This window comes from Pelobates fuscus, chromosome 6 (genome assembly GCF_036172605.1).
Source record: "Pelobates fuscus isolate aPelFus1 chromosome 6, aPelFus1.pri, whole genome shotgun sequence".
Classification (NCBI taxonomy): Eukaryota; Metazoa; Chordata; class Amphibia; order Anura; family Pelobatidae; genus Pelobates; species Pelobates fuscus.
In genome coordinates this window covers 271,135,351-271,155,207 of record NC_086322.1, presented here as the reverse complement: position 1 = coordinate 271,155,207, position 19,857 = coordinate 271,135,351, and the positions used below count along the sequence as shown (strand labels likewise).

At 42.9% G+C, this 19,857-nt stretch overlaps 1 protein-coding gene across 2 annotated transcripts in view; it reads left to right on the top strand.

The window, feature by feature from the left end:
* The first annotated feature begins 14,292 nt into the window (after positions 1 to 14,292).
* Positions 14,293 to 19,857, top strand: part of UNK (unk zinc finger) — a 66,256-nt gene continuing 60,691 nt past the window's right edge. For both annotated transcript variants that reach the window (XM_063459119.1, XM_063459120.1), the window contains exon 1: positions 14,293 to 14,465. In XM_063459119.1, coding sequence (XP_063315189.1) covers positions 14,356 to 14,465 — 110 coding nt within the window. In that variant the 5' untranslated portion in view covers positions 14,293 to 14,355. The remainder of the gene's footprint in view (positions 14,466 to 19,857) is intronic.

Sequence of the window (19,857 nt, the reverse complement as noted above, 5' to 3'; positions counted from 1 at the left end):
GGCGAGCACATCCTCATACCCCACTAGCCTCACTACAGAGGGACAACAACTTAACCTTACCTTCCACACTGCATGCGGGCCAACGAACGCGGATTAACCACCTACAGCCACCATACTGTACACTATGATCGGCACGGCAACAGGGACTCTTTTCCCGCCTAAGACAGACACTCGTCTGGATCACCCATACAGGGACTGCCACCATACGAACATGACACACATCGGGACTATAACTACCATAGCAGTCCTTATATCCCCTTTTATTTAAATGCTTCGAGATATATTTAGGGGGGTCCCTTGGCAGGCGACCACTGACTGCCCATCAAAAGTGTACTCACAAGGGTAATTCCATCTCCTGAAAGAGTAACTATGCGGCTGTTAATATACATATATTTGTGTGTACCTAACATTAATGCAGAGCACTGTATATCACCTAGCCTAACATACCCTCATTTTGTTATAGCTATCCTTGACTACAATACAATTGGTAGTCAGTGGTCTTTATTATATAATATGTCTGTCTAGCATGTAACCTAACGTTTAATAATTAACCTGTCCCAACCGAGTCCAGCCTTGCATGTAAGCTACAATACGTTGACAGTATTAAATCGAGAAGACAACCGTATTAAAGCGAGAGATAACCGTATTAAAGCGAGCGATAACCGTATTAAAGCGAGAGATAACCGTATTAAGGCGAGAGATAACAGTATTAAAGCGAGAGATAATAGTATTAAAGCGAGAGATAACAGTATCAATGCGAGAGATTACAGTATTAAAGCGAGAGATAACAGTATTTAGCCACAGCATGTTACTATATATAAAATGAGGTTGATAATCATAGGAGACTTTGTCAATATGTTATGACGACCCCATCCTGTACAACTCTTGAACGTCTCCCTCTCTTTTTTCTGTACCCCCATAATCACATGCCTCAACAAAAATAAAGAATTAAAAAAAAAATAATAAATATGAGAATTGCCATTTGTCAGAATTAGTAAATTTTCACAGGATTTTGTTTATCTATACGTTCCAAATAGAAAAAAGTAAATTGGTTAGTAATGTACGACATTTTACATCCTCTGAATTAAGCGTACCACCTGTGAATAGCTTCATATTAGCTCTCAATTGAATAAAAAGCTTGTGAATCTTCCTGAAATATATCAAATTAGCATTTTTATTTAGGGCCCCCACCAGCCGCTCAGCTTTGGGGGCCAGGGGGGAGGACAATAGGTCTCCCCCAGTGGTGTATCCTGGTTTTGTGCTGCCCTAGGAAGGGCAAAACTTTTTTTTTTTATTTAACCACTCCAGCCTCCTTACCTTTGGGAATGCTGGGGTTGGGGGGGGGGGGGTTCTTCCTCTCCCTGGGGTCTAGTGGGGTTGCTGGGTGGTCGGACGGGCAGCGCTGGCGAGGGAGCACTTTTCCCTGAGCTCTCTGCTCAGCTCCCTCGCACACCGCAGAGTGATGCCGGGAGCCGGAATATGACATCATATTCCGGCTCCCGGCATCACTCTGCGGGCGACGCGCGAGGGAGCTGAGCAGAGAGCTCAAGGAAAAGTGCTCCCTCGCCAGCGCCACCCGCCCGGCTTGTCAGTTAGCTGCAAGGTTAACAAGACATTTGCCATGGGCATTTGGGGGCGGCTTTTTTTGCCGCCCCCTGGAAAATGCAGCCCAAGGCAAATGCCTTGTTTGCCTCTCGGCTAATACGACCCTGGTCTTCCCCCCTTATTTTACTTTAGGGCCCCCACCCGCCGCTCAGGGGCTCGGGAGGGGGGACACAAGTTTTTTTTTTTTTAAAGAGCAGCCACAGGCATAGACATGCCCCTACTCGCGGTGTAGTGAGTAGGGGCAAAATTTACTAATACTAAGTAATTTGTACTTAGTATTAGTCAATTTGGGTGAAAGACCAATTTAGGTCTTTCAGCCTTTTGGTAGATAGCTTCCTAATACCGTGGGAATTAGGGAGTTATTCCCATCCATTGACTGTAATGGAAGTAACTTACATTTTATATGAATGTGTTACTTGATTGCTGTAAGTGTTGCAAATGCTTACAGCTGAATTCTGGCTATGTTTGTATACTTTTTATTTAAACTGGAATACAGTGTAACATTGCACATGTCTACTGTAAGGTCCATATCAATGTTGAGATCCTGTTTGAGGGTCCCAAGATTGTAAATCCATTGTGCTTCTTTTTTTATTTAATTCCATAGATTTACTCCCTCCTCTCCAATTTTTTTCCACTCTATCAACCCTAATAGCCATAAAATTATCCCACGTGAAAGGTGGGCATTAGTTGCAGTGTTTAGGAACACTGTGCTCTGTTTTTTTGGTTCTGATGTTGTAGAAGAGTTCTGCTAACCTTGTATGAAGTTTTCATGTGGTGCGGCCTATGTACTGTGCTCCACACCCACATTGAAGTAAATATATGACAATAGTCGTGGAACATTGAAAAAACTTAATTTTTGTTGGTATATGTACCTTCAAAGCCATGTGTAGTTTCTTTCTGAAATTTACAAGTTGAACAGTTCCCACAACTATAAAATCCTAATAAATTTAAAAATGTGGATTTAGGTTTATTGTCACGTACTAAGGTAGGCGCTCATTGATTTTTTAGATTGCCTGCTTTTTTATAGATAGCTGTTGGTCGTTCCGGGGTGACTTTTCCCAATATGTCGTCTTTCCTTAATATATGCCAATGTTTTTTTTAGGATGTGTTCTATTTTTTTGGCCTGAGAATTAAATTTGCTAATGAAAGCTGTAACGGACACCTTCCGTTGATGGATGCTCCTAGCGCTTCCTGAGGACTCCAAGCACTGCAGACGACACCACAACCACCGCAGACTCCAAAACCACCGTAGCTTAATTGGAGCCGCGCCGTCTTCCTTCCACCCTGTATGAACCTCCAGCATCCATAACCGTGTGGGGAAGACCTCTCCTCCAAGGAGCGTAACCGGAACCAACTCTCAAAAGAGCTAAGTGATTAAAGCGCAAGGGAATATGCAGCGCATAGCAATCCCCAGTGTGAATATAGCTGTACCCTCCAATCACGAGACAAGACTACGCGTTGAGGGTCAAGAAGAACTCTGTTTATTGGCACCAAAGGAACCTGCTTTGATGCAGGTTTCCCTTAGATAGGACCACCCACAGGGCATTACAAAACAACCAATCACACACGTACATTACAGAAAACACTCCCAGCAATTACACACAAAATCCTCCCCTGTGCCTGTGATATAATTATGTTACACAAGGGATTAACATAATTATCACAAGCAGGAAAAATACAGTTTTTACACATACACTGTAACTTTAAAACCATACATCCAATCTTACATATTATTAATCAGCACACTTTAAACATAAACACTCTCAAAAATCAGCCAAATCCATCCAGTAGATTAAAAGTTAGACGGAAGTCTTAAAGGGGCATTGTTCACCAAAGTCACAATATGTCCCCAGACGGTTCTTAAAGGGCCATACACACCCCAAAAAAGTCCATAAGTTTTCAGGGGCACAATCTCCCAGGGGCCATAGTCATGAGGAAGGAGGCTAGCGATAAGTCCTCTCCAATGCCCAGTGGCAAATGGCAGTTTGTCACAAAAGCGTATTCAAACTTTTTGTTATCCCTACTATTTTTTTTCGTATCACGATTGGTTAATAAAGATTGTCTTTCTAAAAGTCTAACTTGATCTTCATCCCTGTTCATTTTAATCAAATTATATCCCTTATCATAATATCTTTATTTGATAATTGATGTTTGTTCCTCAAAAACCTCTGGGTCCGAGCAGTTTCGTTCCAGGTGCATCATTTGTCCTTTGGGGATATTTGTGAGCCATGGACCATGGTGTAAACTGGTTTTGTGTATAGCTGTATTGCAATCCATGCTCTTAAAAAATGTTTTACTTCTAAGTTGTTCTTCCTCAACATATAAAGTGAGAGCTAAAAAATTGATTTGGGTGGGATGTATCACCGACGTAAAGTGTAAATTATATTCGTTACAATTAATTTGCTCAACAAAAGAGATTAAACCGTCTGATTGTCCTTCCCATATGATAAGGACGTCGTCTATGTAGCGTCGCCACAGGACAAGTCCGCCCCTGGCTGCCCCACCTACAGAGATACTCGAGGTTTCCCAATGGGACACATAGAGGTTGGCAAAGCTCGGGGCAAACTTGGTCCCCATGGCGGCACCACATAGCTGGAAAAAAACTAGAATCAAACCAAAAGTAATTTTTAGTTAGAACAAAATGGATACATTCAATCAAAAAATCTACCTGATGTATATTTAATCGTCCCCTGGAAATAAGGATGTTTTTGATGGCCTCCAACCCCTTTTGATGGGGGATACTGGAGTAAAGAGAGGACACATCTACTGTGGCCATAGTATTTCTTGGAGATCATAAAGTATATGTCTAGTATGTTTAATGTATGATGGAATCATATGTACATAGGGTTTTAAATAAAAATCAACATATTCAGAAAGTCTAGATGATAGGGAATCAATACCGCTGATGATAGGGCGGCCTGAAGGTTTCTCTAGATCCTTGTGGATATTTGCGAGGAAATAAAATATACCTGTTTTACATTCTATATTAAACAAATAATTAAATTCCTCCTTAGAAATTATGTCTTTATCTACCCCTGTGGATAGAAGGTGTTTTAGATCTTGTAAAAATATCTGAGTGGGATCTTCTTTTAAGATTTTATAGTTAGAATCATCTTTCAAAATTCCATGTGCCTCTTCCATATAAAACTGTCTGCTCATAATTACCATACCTCCACCTTTGTCGGCCTCTTTTATAACCAAATTAAAATTATCAGTTAATTGTTTTATGGCCTGTTTTTCTTTTCTAGAGAGATTAGGGGCGTATTTATTGTGTGTGATTTTATCTTGGTCATCTTGGACAAGTTCATTAAACAATTCTAAATTTGGGGATAAAAATTAGATCTATTTTTTAAATCAGAATGTAATATAGGGATAGATTGTGGTTCGTGAATTTCAAAAATGATATTGTTTGATGTTGGTTCCAAAGCTCTATCTCTGTGATTTTTTTCAAAAAATCCTTTTCTAGTCAATTTCTTAAAAAAAAACTGATTATTTAAAAAGAGAGAAAATGATTTGGGATTCGCAGCCTGTGCAAATTTGAATACTTTTTTTTTTTAAAAGGGATAAATCATGTGGGGTTAGATCAATTTTGGAAATATTGAAAATACCATGGTTTTATATTTATGGTTGAAATCTGTTCGGATTCATTGAGGTAGATGAGTATGTGTTGCCTTCTATTTCTGTGTGTGGTCTTTTTTTGATTGGGGATCTTACATTGTAAGATCTGTTGCGTGTTGGTAAATGGTGTGTGTTGTTTATAGTGTTTCGGTTTAGCGCCTACATACATACATACTGGCATAAATACATACATACACACAGCTAATTTTTCAGCCACCCTCCTGTTTCTTACGTTTTCTTTGTAGGAGGGTGGCTGGGGCTGATGGGAGTCGGTTGCCTCTCCCCTCCTCGCGGCCTTGCGCGCAGAGGGCGCTGGGAGGAAGTGACCGGACGACATTTCCTCCCAGCACTACTTGCGGCTGCATTTAACAAAAAAAAAAAGGGCCCGAGCGCACTATTATACAGCCGCAGCGCTGACCAGGACATCGGGTGGCCCTAAATGCTTGGACACCCAATGGGCCATATCAGTGTGAGGGCCCCAGTGGCAGTTCCGCTGCTACATGTGGGGCCCGGGCCATTGATGCACGTGAGGAACAAAGGCTATTCTGCCTTGTCTGATCACATGAAAGAGCTACTGAAGCTCAAATTGCTGACAAACTGAGTGCTGGCCATGATTGAAAGGTATCAAAACAGAAAGTGCATCACAGTTTTCTGTGTATGGAATCCTGTCCACTGCCAAAAGTGCCTCCAACGGGGAGGTGAACGTCATAGCTGGAATATGGAGCAAAGGAAGAAGGTTGCTGGTCTGAAGAATCACATTTGTTTTTTAGATCAGGTGGATGGCCAGTTGTGTGTGTGTAATTCACCTGGAGAAAAGATGGCAGCAGGATGACCTACTGGATGAAGTTGTCAGGCAGGGGAAATCTTGGGACCTGGATGTGGATGTTACTTTGACACATACCATCTACCTAGAGACTGTTGCAGACCACGTACAATACTTCGTGGCAATGGTGTACCCTGATGGCAGTGGCCTCTTTCAGTAGATAATGCACCCTGCCACACTGCAAAAATTTTCAGGAATGGTTTGAGGAACATGGCACAGAATTCAAGATGTTGCCTTGGCCTCCAAATTTCCCAGGTCTCATCTAATTGAGCACCTGCAGGATGTGCTATAACAACAAATCCGATCCACAGAGGCCCCACGGCGCAACTTACAGGACTTAAAGGATCTGCTGCTAATGTCTTGGTGCCAGATACCACAGGACATGTTCAGTGTTCTTGTGGAGTCCATGTGTCGCTGCATCAGAGCTGTTTTGGCAGCATGGTGGGACCTACAAAATATTAGACATGGTTTTAATGTTGTGGCTGATGAGTGTAGAAGCTATTAACAGAGCAGGAGATAAGATATTACAGATTAAACACATAGACTATGTAATAACGGAAACTAAAATATCTAGTTTTTTTTCAGGAAGTGTTTAGGAAGGCAGTGTAGGTCACATGCGGGGGGAAGGAGGAGGGGGTGACTAGGGCTCTATAAACAAAGAATTAAGCAGTCAAACTGCAGGTGCATGATCTATAGTCTATACACTAAAACTGCATCAGTGAGCTAAAGTTGTTTTGGTGTCTATAGTTTTCCTTTAAGGTGTGTAAGGACCAATGCTTCCACTGTCAGTTAATTTAGTATTTCCTAGCTGCTTTCTTAGTTAATTTTATGTATGCCTGCGGGAAGAATAGGGTTGATTTCTCTAATACAGGGTTAAAGGGAGGCAGTAATGCAAATGCTAAGCAGTAGGGAGGGGTGGAGGTCTCATGTGAAATCTTCTGACTCAGGGTACTTAACTTCTTGGATACTGAAAGCTACTAAGCTTTTATAGGTCCATTGTCTAGAGTAAACATGTATATTGTTTACATGTGTTATGCGGGGGGCGGAGGGGGTTATATATGGTCAAACAACTACAAATATTTTACAAATCACATACAAAAGATGAGCACAACCATGGGGGGCGTGGCCAACTACGAGACTGAACGGACGTCTCCTTGCGGGGCTCCGGGCTACAGAAAGAATAACGAAACCATTCGGCCGAAACATAAGACTTCCCAGCATCCACACTTCACCCCCCAACAGCAGACATAATGGGGCGAAAAAATAAGAAGGCTCAGCGTCCGGAGGCACCCCGATCCCAAGATATAAGGATCTCCTTTGAAAGGCATGTGCAGCGGCTGCAATACAAAATGGCGCCGGAAGCAGACAAAGAACAGGGGACGTCGGAGGACTCCAACGAGGAGGATATAATCTCCACGCCACAGTCAGGCGGAGAATCCGACACACCAGAGTCGGACGAAGACTCAGCCCCTGCAACAAAGGGAGACATCAAGAGGCTTCTGCTAGACCTCAGAAAGGTATGGAGGGAGGACTTACAGAAAGTCCAGAAAGAGGTGGGAGAGGTCCAAAACAAAATCCGGGCTATAGAGGCAAAAGAGGCAGCCAGAAGCAGGAGACCAAGGTACAGATGGAGGGCTTAGCATCACAGGTGCAGCAGTTACACCGCACAGTGACAGCACTAGAAACGCGCCACAGGCGCCGAAATATACGCCTAAGGGGGATACCAGAAAACATAGGCACAGAGCACCTATTACAATACACACAGACCCTCATAGACTCACTGGGAATCAAGGGGGAGTCCAATCCACCAACGATCTCCTTGGTATTCAGAGTCAGGAAATCCCCGGCGGCACCAGAGGGAACCTCCAGGGACGTCATAGCGGTGACACGTGATATCACAGTCAAGAACGCAATAATGACAGCTTCCAGAACGCAGGGGAACGTAACCCATGAAGGGAACACAGTGGCAATCTATAGCGACATCCCGTTCACAGTGCTGGCAGAACGATGCAAATTGGCACCGGTGGCGAGAAACCTAAGAGACCGCTCGATAAAATACCGATGGGGAGTGGAAGGAGCCCTAGAGGTGACAGCCGGCGACACGACCTATACAATGACCTCGGCAGATGACCCCGAAGAGCTGTACAAACTCCTTGAAGCAAGCCCGCAACAAGGACAAGGACAGAGACGCCCGCCACACAATAGAAAGCAGGCAGTAGAGAGACAAGCTCAGAAACTGGCAAAACCATCAGAGGGGGCTACATCCCGGCACTGAGCTACAGCAGCGGCAGCAGTTACAGCTACAGCAACGTTACGGTATGACCTACCTGAAGACCCCATGATAGCGATGTTCAGAGACTCTCAAATCAACCACTAATATCTTACATATAATGGCACAGATGTGTTTTACTAATGTTTATGTTACCCATGCAAAATGCAAATTCTGTCTTACCCTTGAAACTTCAATAAAATACAAATTATAAAAAAAAAAAAAAAGATGAGCACAACCATAATGATTGTAGTATGCTGCAATCTCTCTGGTTTAAGATAAATGTATGGGACTACATTATATTTGATCTTTGGTGGTATTGTATGACTGTTTTTTCTTTCGTTATCAAACTGTGTATCTATGAAAAACTTTACATAAATAAAGATTGTCAAAAAAAAAAAAAGGACCAATGCTTCCTCTTCCATGGAAATCTTCCTGTTTTAAATATGTCAACTGCTTGTGCGTCAGAGAAGGGAGATTAAGTTTAGCTAAAATGGACCTAACAGTATCCTCGTGATTATTGTAAAAAGAGGAAGTAAAGAAACGCTTCTGTAAACTTAGCTATGTCTGAAGGATCTCACACCCATTCGCCTCTTGACATGTGGAAAATGTTGAGTTCTCTGGACCACATCTTATCAGCCTTTTTGCCTTTTTAAAAAACAAAAACTTTTGACCAGTCCTCTGAAGATCATCTAGGATTTTTGATGTTTGCAATTGATTTAAATCTATTTTGAGTTCAAAAAGTTATGAAAAGCATTTGAATCAAATGTAGCTTTATAAAGTTTTTCAAGTTGTGCTTGGTACCCTTCATGTGGACAAGGTATTCTGCAACAGAATAGGTAATACACTACTATAAAACAAAAGAAAAATACAGTATCTAACTGTGTAACACCATATATGACAATTCTCCAACTGGTCACTCGCACTTCCTCCAGTGAATCAAATGGTAAACCACGATACTGGATCCTCACTCCATCAATGTGCAAGACAGTATACTTCGATGTAGATAAGAAAGGGAACAAATGTCAGTAAAACCTAACAAAAGTGCAAAAATACAGGTTTCTATTCATTTAAAATGCAACATATCCAGTTAAACTATGTCACTTTTAGCTGTCCAACGCGTTTCGTCATGTGACTTCCTCAGGGACAAATCATAGAATTTACAAACAGCAAACAATACAAACCCCTGCTGCCAAACCACCATATTAAATCTGTCTTTATTGATGAGATCCTCCTTCTATTGGTCCTCCATGGACCCAGCGGGTTCCTATTCTTGATTCTACTATCACGTAACTTGCTCGACATCATCATTGCGTTCCCTGTGCAATGACACACATCACTTAAAATCTTAAATCTAAATAGATTACTAATAAGAATTCCATTTCCTTATTATCTTTACTACAATTTATAATTTTATAACACACCGGTTATCAGACAGTAAGCTATAGAAAGGGAGCTCCATGGTACAGGGATATGGAGATGGGAAAAAGAAGGAGAAGAAAAACGATAAGAGGGAGGTGGGGTGGGGTGGGTTGGATTTTTGCGACTAGCAAAGAGGAGTTGACCAGTAAGATAGACAGAAAATTGGTGTATGTATTCAATACAAGGCGTTCATCCCCTGTATAATGCAGGAAAAGTGTGATGGAGAGTGGCTGTAGGTTTGTCCACTTGCATATTGTGCTTGATTAGAAAGGGTTACTCCAGTGATTTGAAGTGGACATGGTGCAGTGTAAATGCAACTGAATTGCTGTGCATACAGAGATATAGCAACTTGCTGCCAGAAGTGTAGCTACACCTCCATCCTGGAAAGAAAGCTAAAGTTGTTTTGGTGCATAGAGTATGTCTGTGACTAAATTGGGGGGGGGGGGGGGGGGCATTATGTTAAGGCAACCCTCTGCACTGACAATTCTTTTTTTTTTTTATTCTTTTTTTTCTCGTGTGTGATATAACAGTCAAGTTTGCTACGCCACCAAAGCTGTAGGAAACTTTTCAATAACAAAATATAACGTGGCATAGAGAGTAATGTGCACAATTTTTTAAGTAAAATGAAGTTTAACGTGAGTGTCAGGCAGTTCAGACATGTCCAGATATGAGACAGGTAAGTTAATCATAGTGAGGCTTGGTTATGGTAAATGCAGAAAAAGAAAAGTGATAGAACCAGGCTGGTTATGCACGTCTATTTCTAAATAATAACTTGTTCTGTGTTCATGCTAATGCTTATGGCGGGGTTATAGAGTTATTACAGTGTGATTAGCGTCAAGTGAGCGTCGAATACTTTCGGAATCGCTTTGAGTAAAGGTCGAACTTGGGTTATAAATTCTCCATCTGTCAAGGGATTGGGTTTTTGTGATATAAGATTAAAGGGACACTATAGTCACCAGTGCAACTACATGTATTCCTGACCCTATAGTGTTAACACGACCATCTAGCCCCCCTGGGCCCCTCATACCTCCGTAAATATAGTAAAAATCTTACTGTATTCAAGCCAGAAGCTGTAAATCTGCATGCTGTTAGACTCAGGAAAAACAAGCAGTCTGCTGACGTGGTAGCCTGATGCAATCACAGTACTTCCCCATAGGATTGTCTGAGACTGACAAGGAGGCAGATCAGGGGCAGAGCCAGCATGATTCAAACACAGCCCTGGCCAATCAGCATCTCCTCATAGAGAGGAATTGAATCAATGAATCTCTATGAGGAAAGTTCAATGTCTGCATGCAGAGGGAGGAGATACTGAATCACAGGATGCTTGTGCACAGCAGATCTGAGTAAATGGAGGCATAATATGCTTCCATCAACTCAGAAGTCCCTCTGGTTCACTCTGAGTGACTGCAACTGGAGGTGTTCCTAGCGTTCAATGTAAACACTGTATTTTCTCAGAAAATACAGTGTTTATATGAGAAAGGCTGCAGGGAGCTATAGTTCTCACCTGAATAACCTCATTAAGCTGAAGTTGTTCAGGTGACTATAGTGTCCCTTAAACTAATAAGGAGAAACCTTTCAAACCCCTACTGTTTGCTATGTGACAAGCTGTCTGTGGCTTTTAGTTTTCTTGGAATCTGTAGGCTAGGATTTGGCCCGTCTTTGGTTCTGGGGAGGCTGGTTGTAGTGGGTTGTCTGGTTCGCCAAGTGGAGTGCTGTTGTGAGTATGCATTGACAATTTCTAAACAATAGTTTGTAGAATTTGAGGGAGTCAGTAGGTTCAGATAGTAAGAAGATCCACTGGCAGACAGTAGTTTAAAGGGTAATTTTCTTTCACGTATTTTCTTTTCTATTGCAGTTTAAAGTTTTCTGGAGGTGTTATTTCCAATTGTTGCTGCGTTGAGGGCACTTTTTGGACTTCAACTGCTTATTTTTCCCAGTGTCTTCTTACATTATTTTTTGTTATGTTCGTCAAAGGAAGAGGAGACATTTTATACCCTGTTTTTTCTTGTTTCTGATAGGTTAAAGGACCACTATAGTGCACCCACCCTCAGGGTCCCCCTCCCGCCGGGCTGTAGGGTGAGGAAGGGCTCCCTCGGCGCTGGAGAATCTCCTCCTTCTAATGCCGTCATCGGCTGAATGCGCATTCAGCCAGTCTCGTAGGAAAGCATTCTGAATGCTTTTCTATGGACGGCAGCATCTTCTCACTGTGAAAATCAATGAGACAGCCACTAGAGGCTGGATTAACCCATTTGTAAACATAGCAATTTCTCTGAAACTGCTATGTTTACTGCAGAAAGGGTTAATCCTAGAGGGACCTGGCACCCAGACCACTTCATTAAGCTGAAGTGGTCTGGGTGCCTATAGTGGTAATGTTTACTTGTTTTTTCTGCTATGGATAGGGTTATCATATCCACCATGTTTTCAAAGATACCTATCATGTATACATACTGATAAGCAGCACATAAAAAGGATCACCCTGTGGTATGTAGACTTCAGAAGAAGGTGAATGAGATTAAGTAATTAGGTAATGAAAAATTGTGGAGAAAATGCATTATACAAGTCGCAGGGCAAACCCTTTACATGCGTTTTTATGAACATGAAAAGAATGATGTTTCCCTGAAAACATTTATTTATTATTTATACCATATTTTACCAGGAAAGATACATTAAGATTTCTCTCATTTTTAAGTATGTCCTGGGTATGGTGGATATGGTAACCATGGAGATGCAGTAAAGTAAATCAAAGCAAATAGTCGCCTCCCATCATTAATAAAATTAAGATTATCTCTTCACTAAAGCTAGGATAATTAGCCATTCTGTGCATTTTTTTCAGTGGTCAGCTAACGGTCTGAATGATGACTGCAGCTGCTTTCAGAACATGAACCAAACGGAGACCTAGGTAAGAGGGCAAACCGCTGATAAACAGTTTGCCCTATTACCAGGGAACTCCTGGCATACACAACAGTGGGTTGTAGTGGTCATGATGATTTGTGTAACCCTTTAAATTAAAAATGCTACAATTTTTTAAAATGTGGCACAAACAGTTTACTTTTAGTTCACTGTAAGGTATCCGTTTGCCTGGCATTGCAAAATCCTGCAGTGCCCCCTCCCACCACCCCCTATCCCATGCTACTTACCAATGTCCCTCGGCGCTGGGTCAGGCTCCGCCCATGCCCCTCGCCGCTGACGGGGAGACCTAATCCGCACGCGCGCATTAGACCTCCCCATAGAAAAGCATTATTCAATGCTTTTCTATAGGGAATCTGGCGACGCTGGAGGTCCTCATGCATAGCGTGAAGATGTTCAGCGTCGTTTAAAACACGTTTCGGGTTTTAAGAACCCGAAAGTCCCTCTTGTGGTTGTCTGATAGACAGCCACTAGAGGAGGACTTAACCTTGCAAGGTAATTATTGCAGTTCATAAAAACTGCAATAATTACACTTGCAGGGTTAAGGGTGATGGGAGTTGGCACCCAGACCACTCCAATGGGCAGAAGTGGTCTGGGTGCCTGGAGTATCCTTATGATGCTTACATACAGACTAATAGGGTTATTGTCTAAAGGGGTTTATACAAACAACACTGACATGTTATTTAGTGGCAGGGTTCTAAAGTGAGAATTCTAAATACATTTTGAATTTAAATCAAGATACAGTATCTGAACTAGATTGTATTTTCTTCTAAGTCAGCTATGCACCCAAATTCATCTACTTTGTTTTTCATCTTGAAATTCGATTTTCTGTTTTTCAATATCCCAGTCAAGTCAGATATGTGGAGAATTCACTTAAAATTCCCCATAATTCTCACATTAGCAAATAAGCCCGCTTAGTGCCCGTTTAGGCAAAAAGAACAGATTTAGAAAAAAAAATCTCAAAATCCCTACTTGTGAAATGTAGCATTTTCCTTCCATTCTAATTAGAATTTGATGTTTAGTGAATAAATCCTCTGAACTGTTGGGTCATTGTACATCGCTATGGAAGCTGATGGTGCTATATAAATAATAATGTAAATTTAAAAAAAGTATATAATTCCAAATAGCCGAACTGCACAATATGACTCGGGAAATTTAACATTTCCCACTCTGCCACTCACAGCTGGATGGGATTTTTCCAAGTTTAATTATTTTGTGCTTTAAATTTCCGATTTCTCAGTTTAGTAAATAGCACAGATGGGGAAGAAAGGGAAGGAGCAGGTAAAACAAAAATATATAAATAACTAAAGCCACTAGTGTGTGGCAGTAAAGGGGTTAATTAATAAAAGGCCGTCACGTGACAGCTCTAGTACCAGCAGGGAGCCAGCATTGAACGTGTACTTGATAACAAAAGGAGCGCTTGAGCGCCAAGCAACGCAAAGACTGCAACCCCCACAATGCAATTCGAAAACTGACAGGGTCCGGGTCGGGGGGCTCCGCCTCCCTCTGGGAGTTGTAGTTCGGCTGGCCGCACCTGCCGCTTGCCCAGCGCTGGGTGGGGACTACAACTACCGGCGTGCCGCGCGGCCCCCCCTGGGAACGCGCCGCTTCCACATCCTTCGCCATGGCGTCGACGCAGGCGCGCTCGGGCCCTGCCGCGGCGTCCCGCGAAGAGCCTGCGATAAAAGCGACGGAGCAGGGAAAGCCGAAGATGTCGAAGGGTCCCCTTCCCAGCTCCCCGTCGGCGGCCTCCACGTCGCCGGCACCCGCGGCTGGAGGCGGGGCGCTGCAGGCGCAGCCCGAGAAGCCGCAGCATTACACGTACGTAATGGGGAGCGCGAGAGAGGGAAAAAAAAAAAAAATACCACAACACAGACACACAACACCAGACGGATGACGTCAGCGGGCGGCGTGAGTCACGCGCAGTGCCCCGCGCCCAACCGACCAAGACCTGGGGGAATGTTTTTTTTTTTTGTAAATAATAAAAAGGTCTGTGAGTGAGGTGGGCGTGGCCTGCGCGCGGTGCGAGGGCCGCCGGGGCAGCGCTGCCTCAGGACCGTTATTGTTTGTTTATTATTATTCAACCCCCCTTCCCCATTCACTGCTGGTCAGGGAGAGATAGGGTTTACATTTAATAAGCTTTCAATGGTTAATGTGTCTAATAGCACACGGTTTATTATGGCTCATTTTGTTTTCTATGATGTCTTATTTTGGTATAAACTCATGTTAAAGCACTTTCACATTGCCCACAGCCTGTGAGCCCTCCATGAAGGGGAGAGCCGAGCAGCTGGATTTGTTTTTATATGTTGGGGGGGGGGGTCAAGGAAGACTGAGCACCGTAACCACTGCAGCATGCTGAAGTGGTTATGGTAATAGGAGTGAGAATGTTTTGAGAACGCTTTCAACAAGCCGGTGTTCTATCCTCCGCTGGCAGGGATTATTATTATTATTTATATAGTGCCATCAGATTCTGTAGCGCTGTACATCACTGTGAAGCTAATAGAAGCTCCTCGCCGGCGTTAACAGCGCCACGATAGGTGGCGACAGGCGCATGGCTGCGGGGATAGTCCCCTATTTTGGACACAAATCTCTCTGTACCTCCTTTTTCTATCCGAATTGTCTCGCGTGTCTAGGAGCTCCATATTGTTGGTGTGTCTGAGTGAATAACCGAGCTCCACAGTAGTAATGCTCAAAGTGATTTGTCTTTTTAAACTTCAATAAATGTTTTTTTTTTTTTTAGAAATAAAATTTATTTTTCTTGTCCTAAATTCCATAACCGTTGCATAACTTGTTGTTCGTAGATGCTCTGCAATGAAAGTGTCCCTCTTGTGTCTATTTGAAATGTTGGGTGTGCGTTGGACCCCTGATAACTTGTAAAACCATCCTTAAATGGTTCGACTGCTCACTCTGAGAGGGTATCAGGACATTTCTGACAACTGTCAAAAATGACCTACCAAGCACTCAATAAACCCTTCTCTAACAAACTATTTAATTCCCCTACTTTAACCCTTTGTGTCACTATACCCCACTCCCTCTAGCATGTAAGCTCATCGAGCAGGGCCCTCAACCCCCTCTGTTCCTGTACGTCCAGTGGTCTGATCTCAATTATGTGTCTGTTAGTCCACCCATTGTACTGCGCTATGGAATTTGTTGGCACTATATAAATCATAAAATAATAATTAGGGTGGTTATGATGCTTGCAGTGTATCTTCAATGGTTTTGTGTGCGTGCCATTCAATGAATCATATTGCCCAGTAGTCCTGGTTTCATATTTTACCAACTGTGGCATCTGGGATCCTGTTGACTCTGGTTTGTTTTCTGGCGTCCTGCTTCTGGACACATAAGGCACATGTCCTCCATCTGTGTAGTGTGAGCGCATTATTAGGCAATTTTCTTGTTTTGCACTGGGCTCACAGCAGAGCGCTTCAGACAGACTGGCAACCTAGCCTGGCATGCACCAACATCTGTTTGGCAACTCTCATTTTAGTCCCATCATTAGTAGCCTAACCCCTGGTGACTTCCTATCTCTGCATTCTGGATGCATGCCTTCCGTTGTTGTGAGGCATGTGATTTAAAGGGACACTATAGTCACCTGAACAACTTTAGCTTAATTAATGAAGCAGTTTTGGTGTATAGAACATGCCCCTGCAGCCTCACTGCTCAATCCTCTGCCATTTAGGAGTTAAATCCCTTTGTTTATGAACCCTAGTCACACCTCCCTGCATGTGACTTGCACAGCCTTCCATAAACACTTCCTGTAAAGAGAGCCCTATTTAGACTTTCTTTATTGCAAGTTCTGTTTAATTAAGATTTTCTTATCCCCTGCCATGTTAATAGCTTGCTAGACCCTGCAAGAGCATCCTGTATGTGATTAAAGTTCAGGAGTTTAGGATGAAGCTTTTGCATGCTATTCTTGCTATTATGTGTCAATAGTGTGCCGCATTTTCATACCTTCCAGTTTTTATATGGTAAATGTATGCATTAATAAAAATCAATGCTTTTGTGTTGGGTAATAGCAGCATCTGTTTATCATCCTATTTGTTTAAATTAGACTTTTCAAGATGGGGAGCAATAGGAAGGGGTTAGGAGAGCAATAGAAAGAAGGGAGAGGAGAATAGAAAATGAGGGAGACGGTGAAAGCAATGGACAGGGGAGGGAATATGTAAGAGTGTTTTAACCCCTTAACCCCTTAAGGACACACGACATGTCATGATCCCCTTTTATTCCAGAAGTTTGGTCCTTAAGGGGTTAAGGACCAAACTTCTGGAATAAAAGGGAATCATGACATGTCACACATGTCATGTGTCCTTAAGGGGTTAAAGGGACACTATAGTCACCATAACAACTACAGCTTATTGAATTTGTTCTGGTGAGTAAAATCATTTCCTCGGGCCTTTTGCAGTAAACACTGTCTTTACAGAGAAAATGCAGTGTTTACATTACAGCCTAGTAAAAACTCCACTTGCGCCTCCTCAGATGGCTACTAGAGGTGCTTCCTGGGGCAGTGCTGCACAGTGTGACTGACTGCCATTCAGTGTCTCCTCCTTCTGCATGCAGACACCATACTTTCCTCATAGAGATGCATTGATTAAACTTACAATGTCATCAGTTGCAATTCTGTGTCAGTGTCTCAAACCAGCTTTATTGGCATGACAAAGTAGGTATATGTTGCCAAAGCACATTGTTTGTGGAAGAGGTTATGGGATGTTTTCATCTAAAAATGTATATAGAAGAGGTGTATAAAAGCACGATCTCAGTCGTTTGAGGGAGTCATGTGGCCTTTCACTCCTCTAGTTCTTAAAAGATTGTAATTGTTTCTTCGTTGATGGAGCTGCATTTTTGCAGGGATTAGTTTTTATAAATATTTCATTGCTCTAATTGGTGCATTTTGCACTCTGTAGTAAGAAATGCATTTCTTCTATGACTGCCTGCTAACATTGTTGATTGTTGTCCAGATTTTCTTGTTGCACATTTTCTGTTATATTTTCTTCAATCAGCCACTTTTGGCTTCTTTCATTGTGTTTTGTATTCCATGCTGTCATTGTTTGACGTATTTTTGTGTGTATTTTACATCCCTCCCCCCCCCCCCCCCCTTTTCTATTCTCGCTGAGCTGCCATTTTAGCTGTACTTTTCTTTAACTGTATTTTCCATTGACTTATACTTTGAATTCCTTGTGCACATTTTCTGTCTTACTGAACAATATAGTGTCAGGAATACAAACCTGTATACTTGTTACTGTAGTTTTTAAAAGCATGGTTTAGACACTGGCCCCCTTCTCCTTACTCTTTTTAAAAGGTAATTTTACTCACCTTTTTTCCAGCATTGCACCGGTCTCGCTGCTGGCCTGCCCTGTTCTACCTCCATGGCTGAGCTGATCAAATTTGACGATCTCATCCAATCCAATGCTTTCACATAGGAAAGCATTGGGAGGCTATTGCGCATGCATGGCCAATCCGCAACTCCACAGCGATGCATTGAATCGGTGAGCGTTCAGCATCTCCATGCAGAGTGTGGAGACACTGTGCATCATTGACCATATTTAGCTGTTGCTCTGGTGACTATAGTGTGCCTTTATTGATTACTTGTATGTGGAAAAGTCAAATGGCTGTATAGGATATTTGCTATAGGTACTTTAATTTGCATAGATTAAATTGTCACTGTCGCTTGTGAAGACTTTTTTAATTTTTTGTTCTATTTGTGTTTAATTTTTTATTTTTTTGTCAATCTTTCTTTTATTTAAGGCATATAAGATGGGGTACAGATGAGTATGGGAAATGTACGAGTGAGTTACATCAAGGTGTTGATACATCGGTATTGTTAGTGCAGTACATTTTCAGGATATTGTTGCCTCTTTTTACATTTTGTTTATGTTAAACACAAGCTAAACCATTGCTTATAAGTAGTATGTATGCTGATTTATGCTTTTCTGAGCTTTAGTCTTATATGTCAGGGAAGGTTACAAATGCAGATGTAAATACAGATTGGTTTACTGACATATGATAAAATAATAAGGTAACATGCTTAACTGAATCAAATGTTTAAGTAAAGTAGTACATGTCTGCGTGCACGATTAAGTAGGAGATTTACTAACAGTATATGAGGTACCCTCTCTAGGTGCAGGTGTTTATGGATAAGTACGGGTAAGGATGCGGCAAAGAGAGAGATTGATTAATCCACTGAGGCTAACGAAACGGTGTGGCGTCAGCATCTGCATGCCATAAGCTCCATCTGGGAGCTCGGTCAGGCATATGTCGAATAGGCAAAATATCTTAAGGTTGCATAAAATGGACAACAGGCCTAACTAAAACATAATGAGAATAGTGAACATCTCAGGTGATGACTAAAGATATCGCTCAAGTTCAGTTGCTCAACTCAGCTTCCAGCAGGAGTAGCCTGGCTATCAGCCGATCCCTGTGTGTGGCAGTCCCCTCTGGCTTTGTGGTAGTCCGCGCCACGTTAGGTAGGGCGCTCTTGTGTTCCCCAAATCCGTCTGCATACCGGGTCTGTGTGGGTCTTGTGCTCTCTCTCTCGTCGGCTGGGTAAGGGTATGCGAGGTCTCAGTCTTCCATGTCTTCGGCCCAAGGCCTTTGTGGGAGCCTGTGCCTGGTGTCCATTAATCCCTTCATCAGGATCGTGGGCCCATGAGTTCTCCGGGTGTTGGATGACCTCATGGGTATATGGACGGCAGCCCCCGGCTCGGAAGAAGAGCAGGCGTGGAGGCCCTCAGCATCCCTCATCTGCATCACAGGAGGTGTAGGTACAAGCGAGCTGTGTCCATTCATAATCTCCAGTTTGTGTGAGATGTATGCTTCCACGGAGTTGTTGTGGGATCGTTGTTTTGCATGAGAGGGTTGCCTCTGAGCTCGGTCGTGGATCCGGCTCCAGAATTTCTGGCAGATGTCGTCAAATCTCTGATTGATTGAATGCGGTGAGCCAGTCCTGTGTTGTCAGGTCTGGTGATGGTTGCAGAGCCACTGGGATGGCGGCCATGTTGAGTGCGCCGCGTGGGTCCCAAATTGGCCCCTTGCTTGATGCTGAATAGCGAGAATCCTTCAGTGGGGACCGGGATATCCCCCCCTCTGGTCCAGAGGGAGGGGGGGGGGGGGGGTAACTAGGAGAGTGGTAGACCTCATTTGTTGCAGCTTCGTGCGGGGTAGGTGATCGTCCGTTTCACCCGCCCGGCAGCGGTGGTAGGCCGCAGTGTGGTCTCCG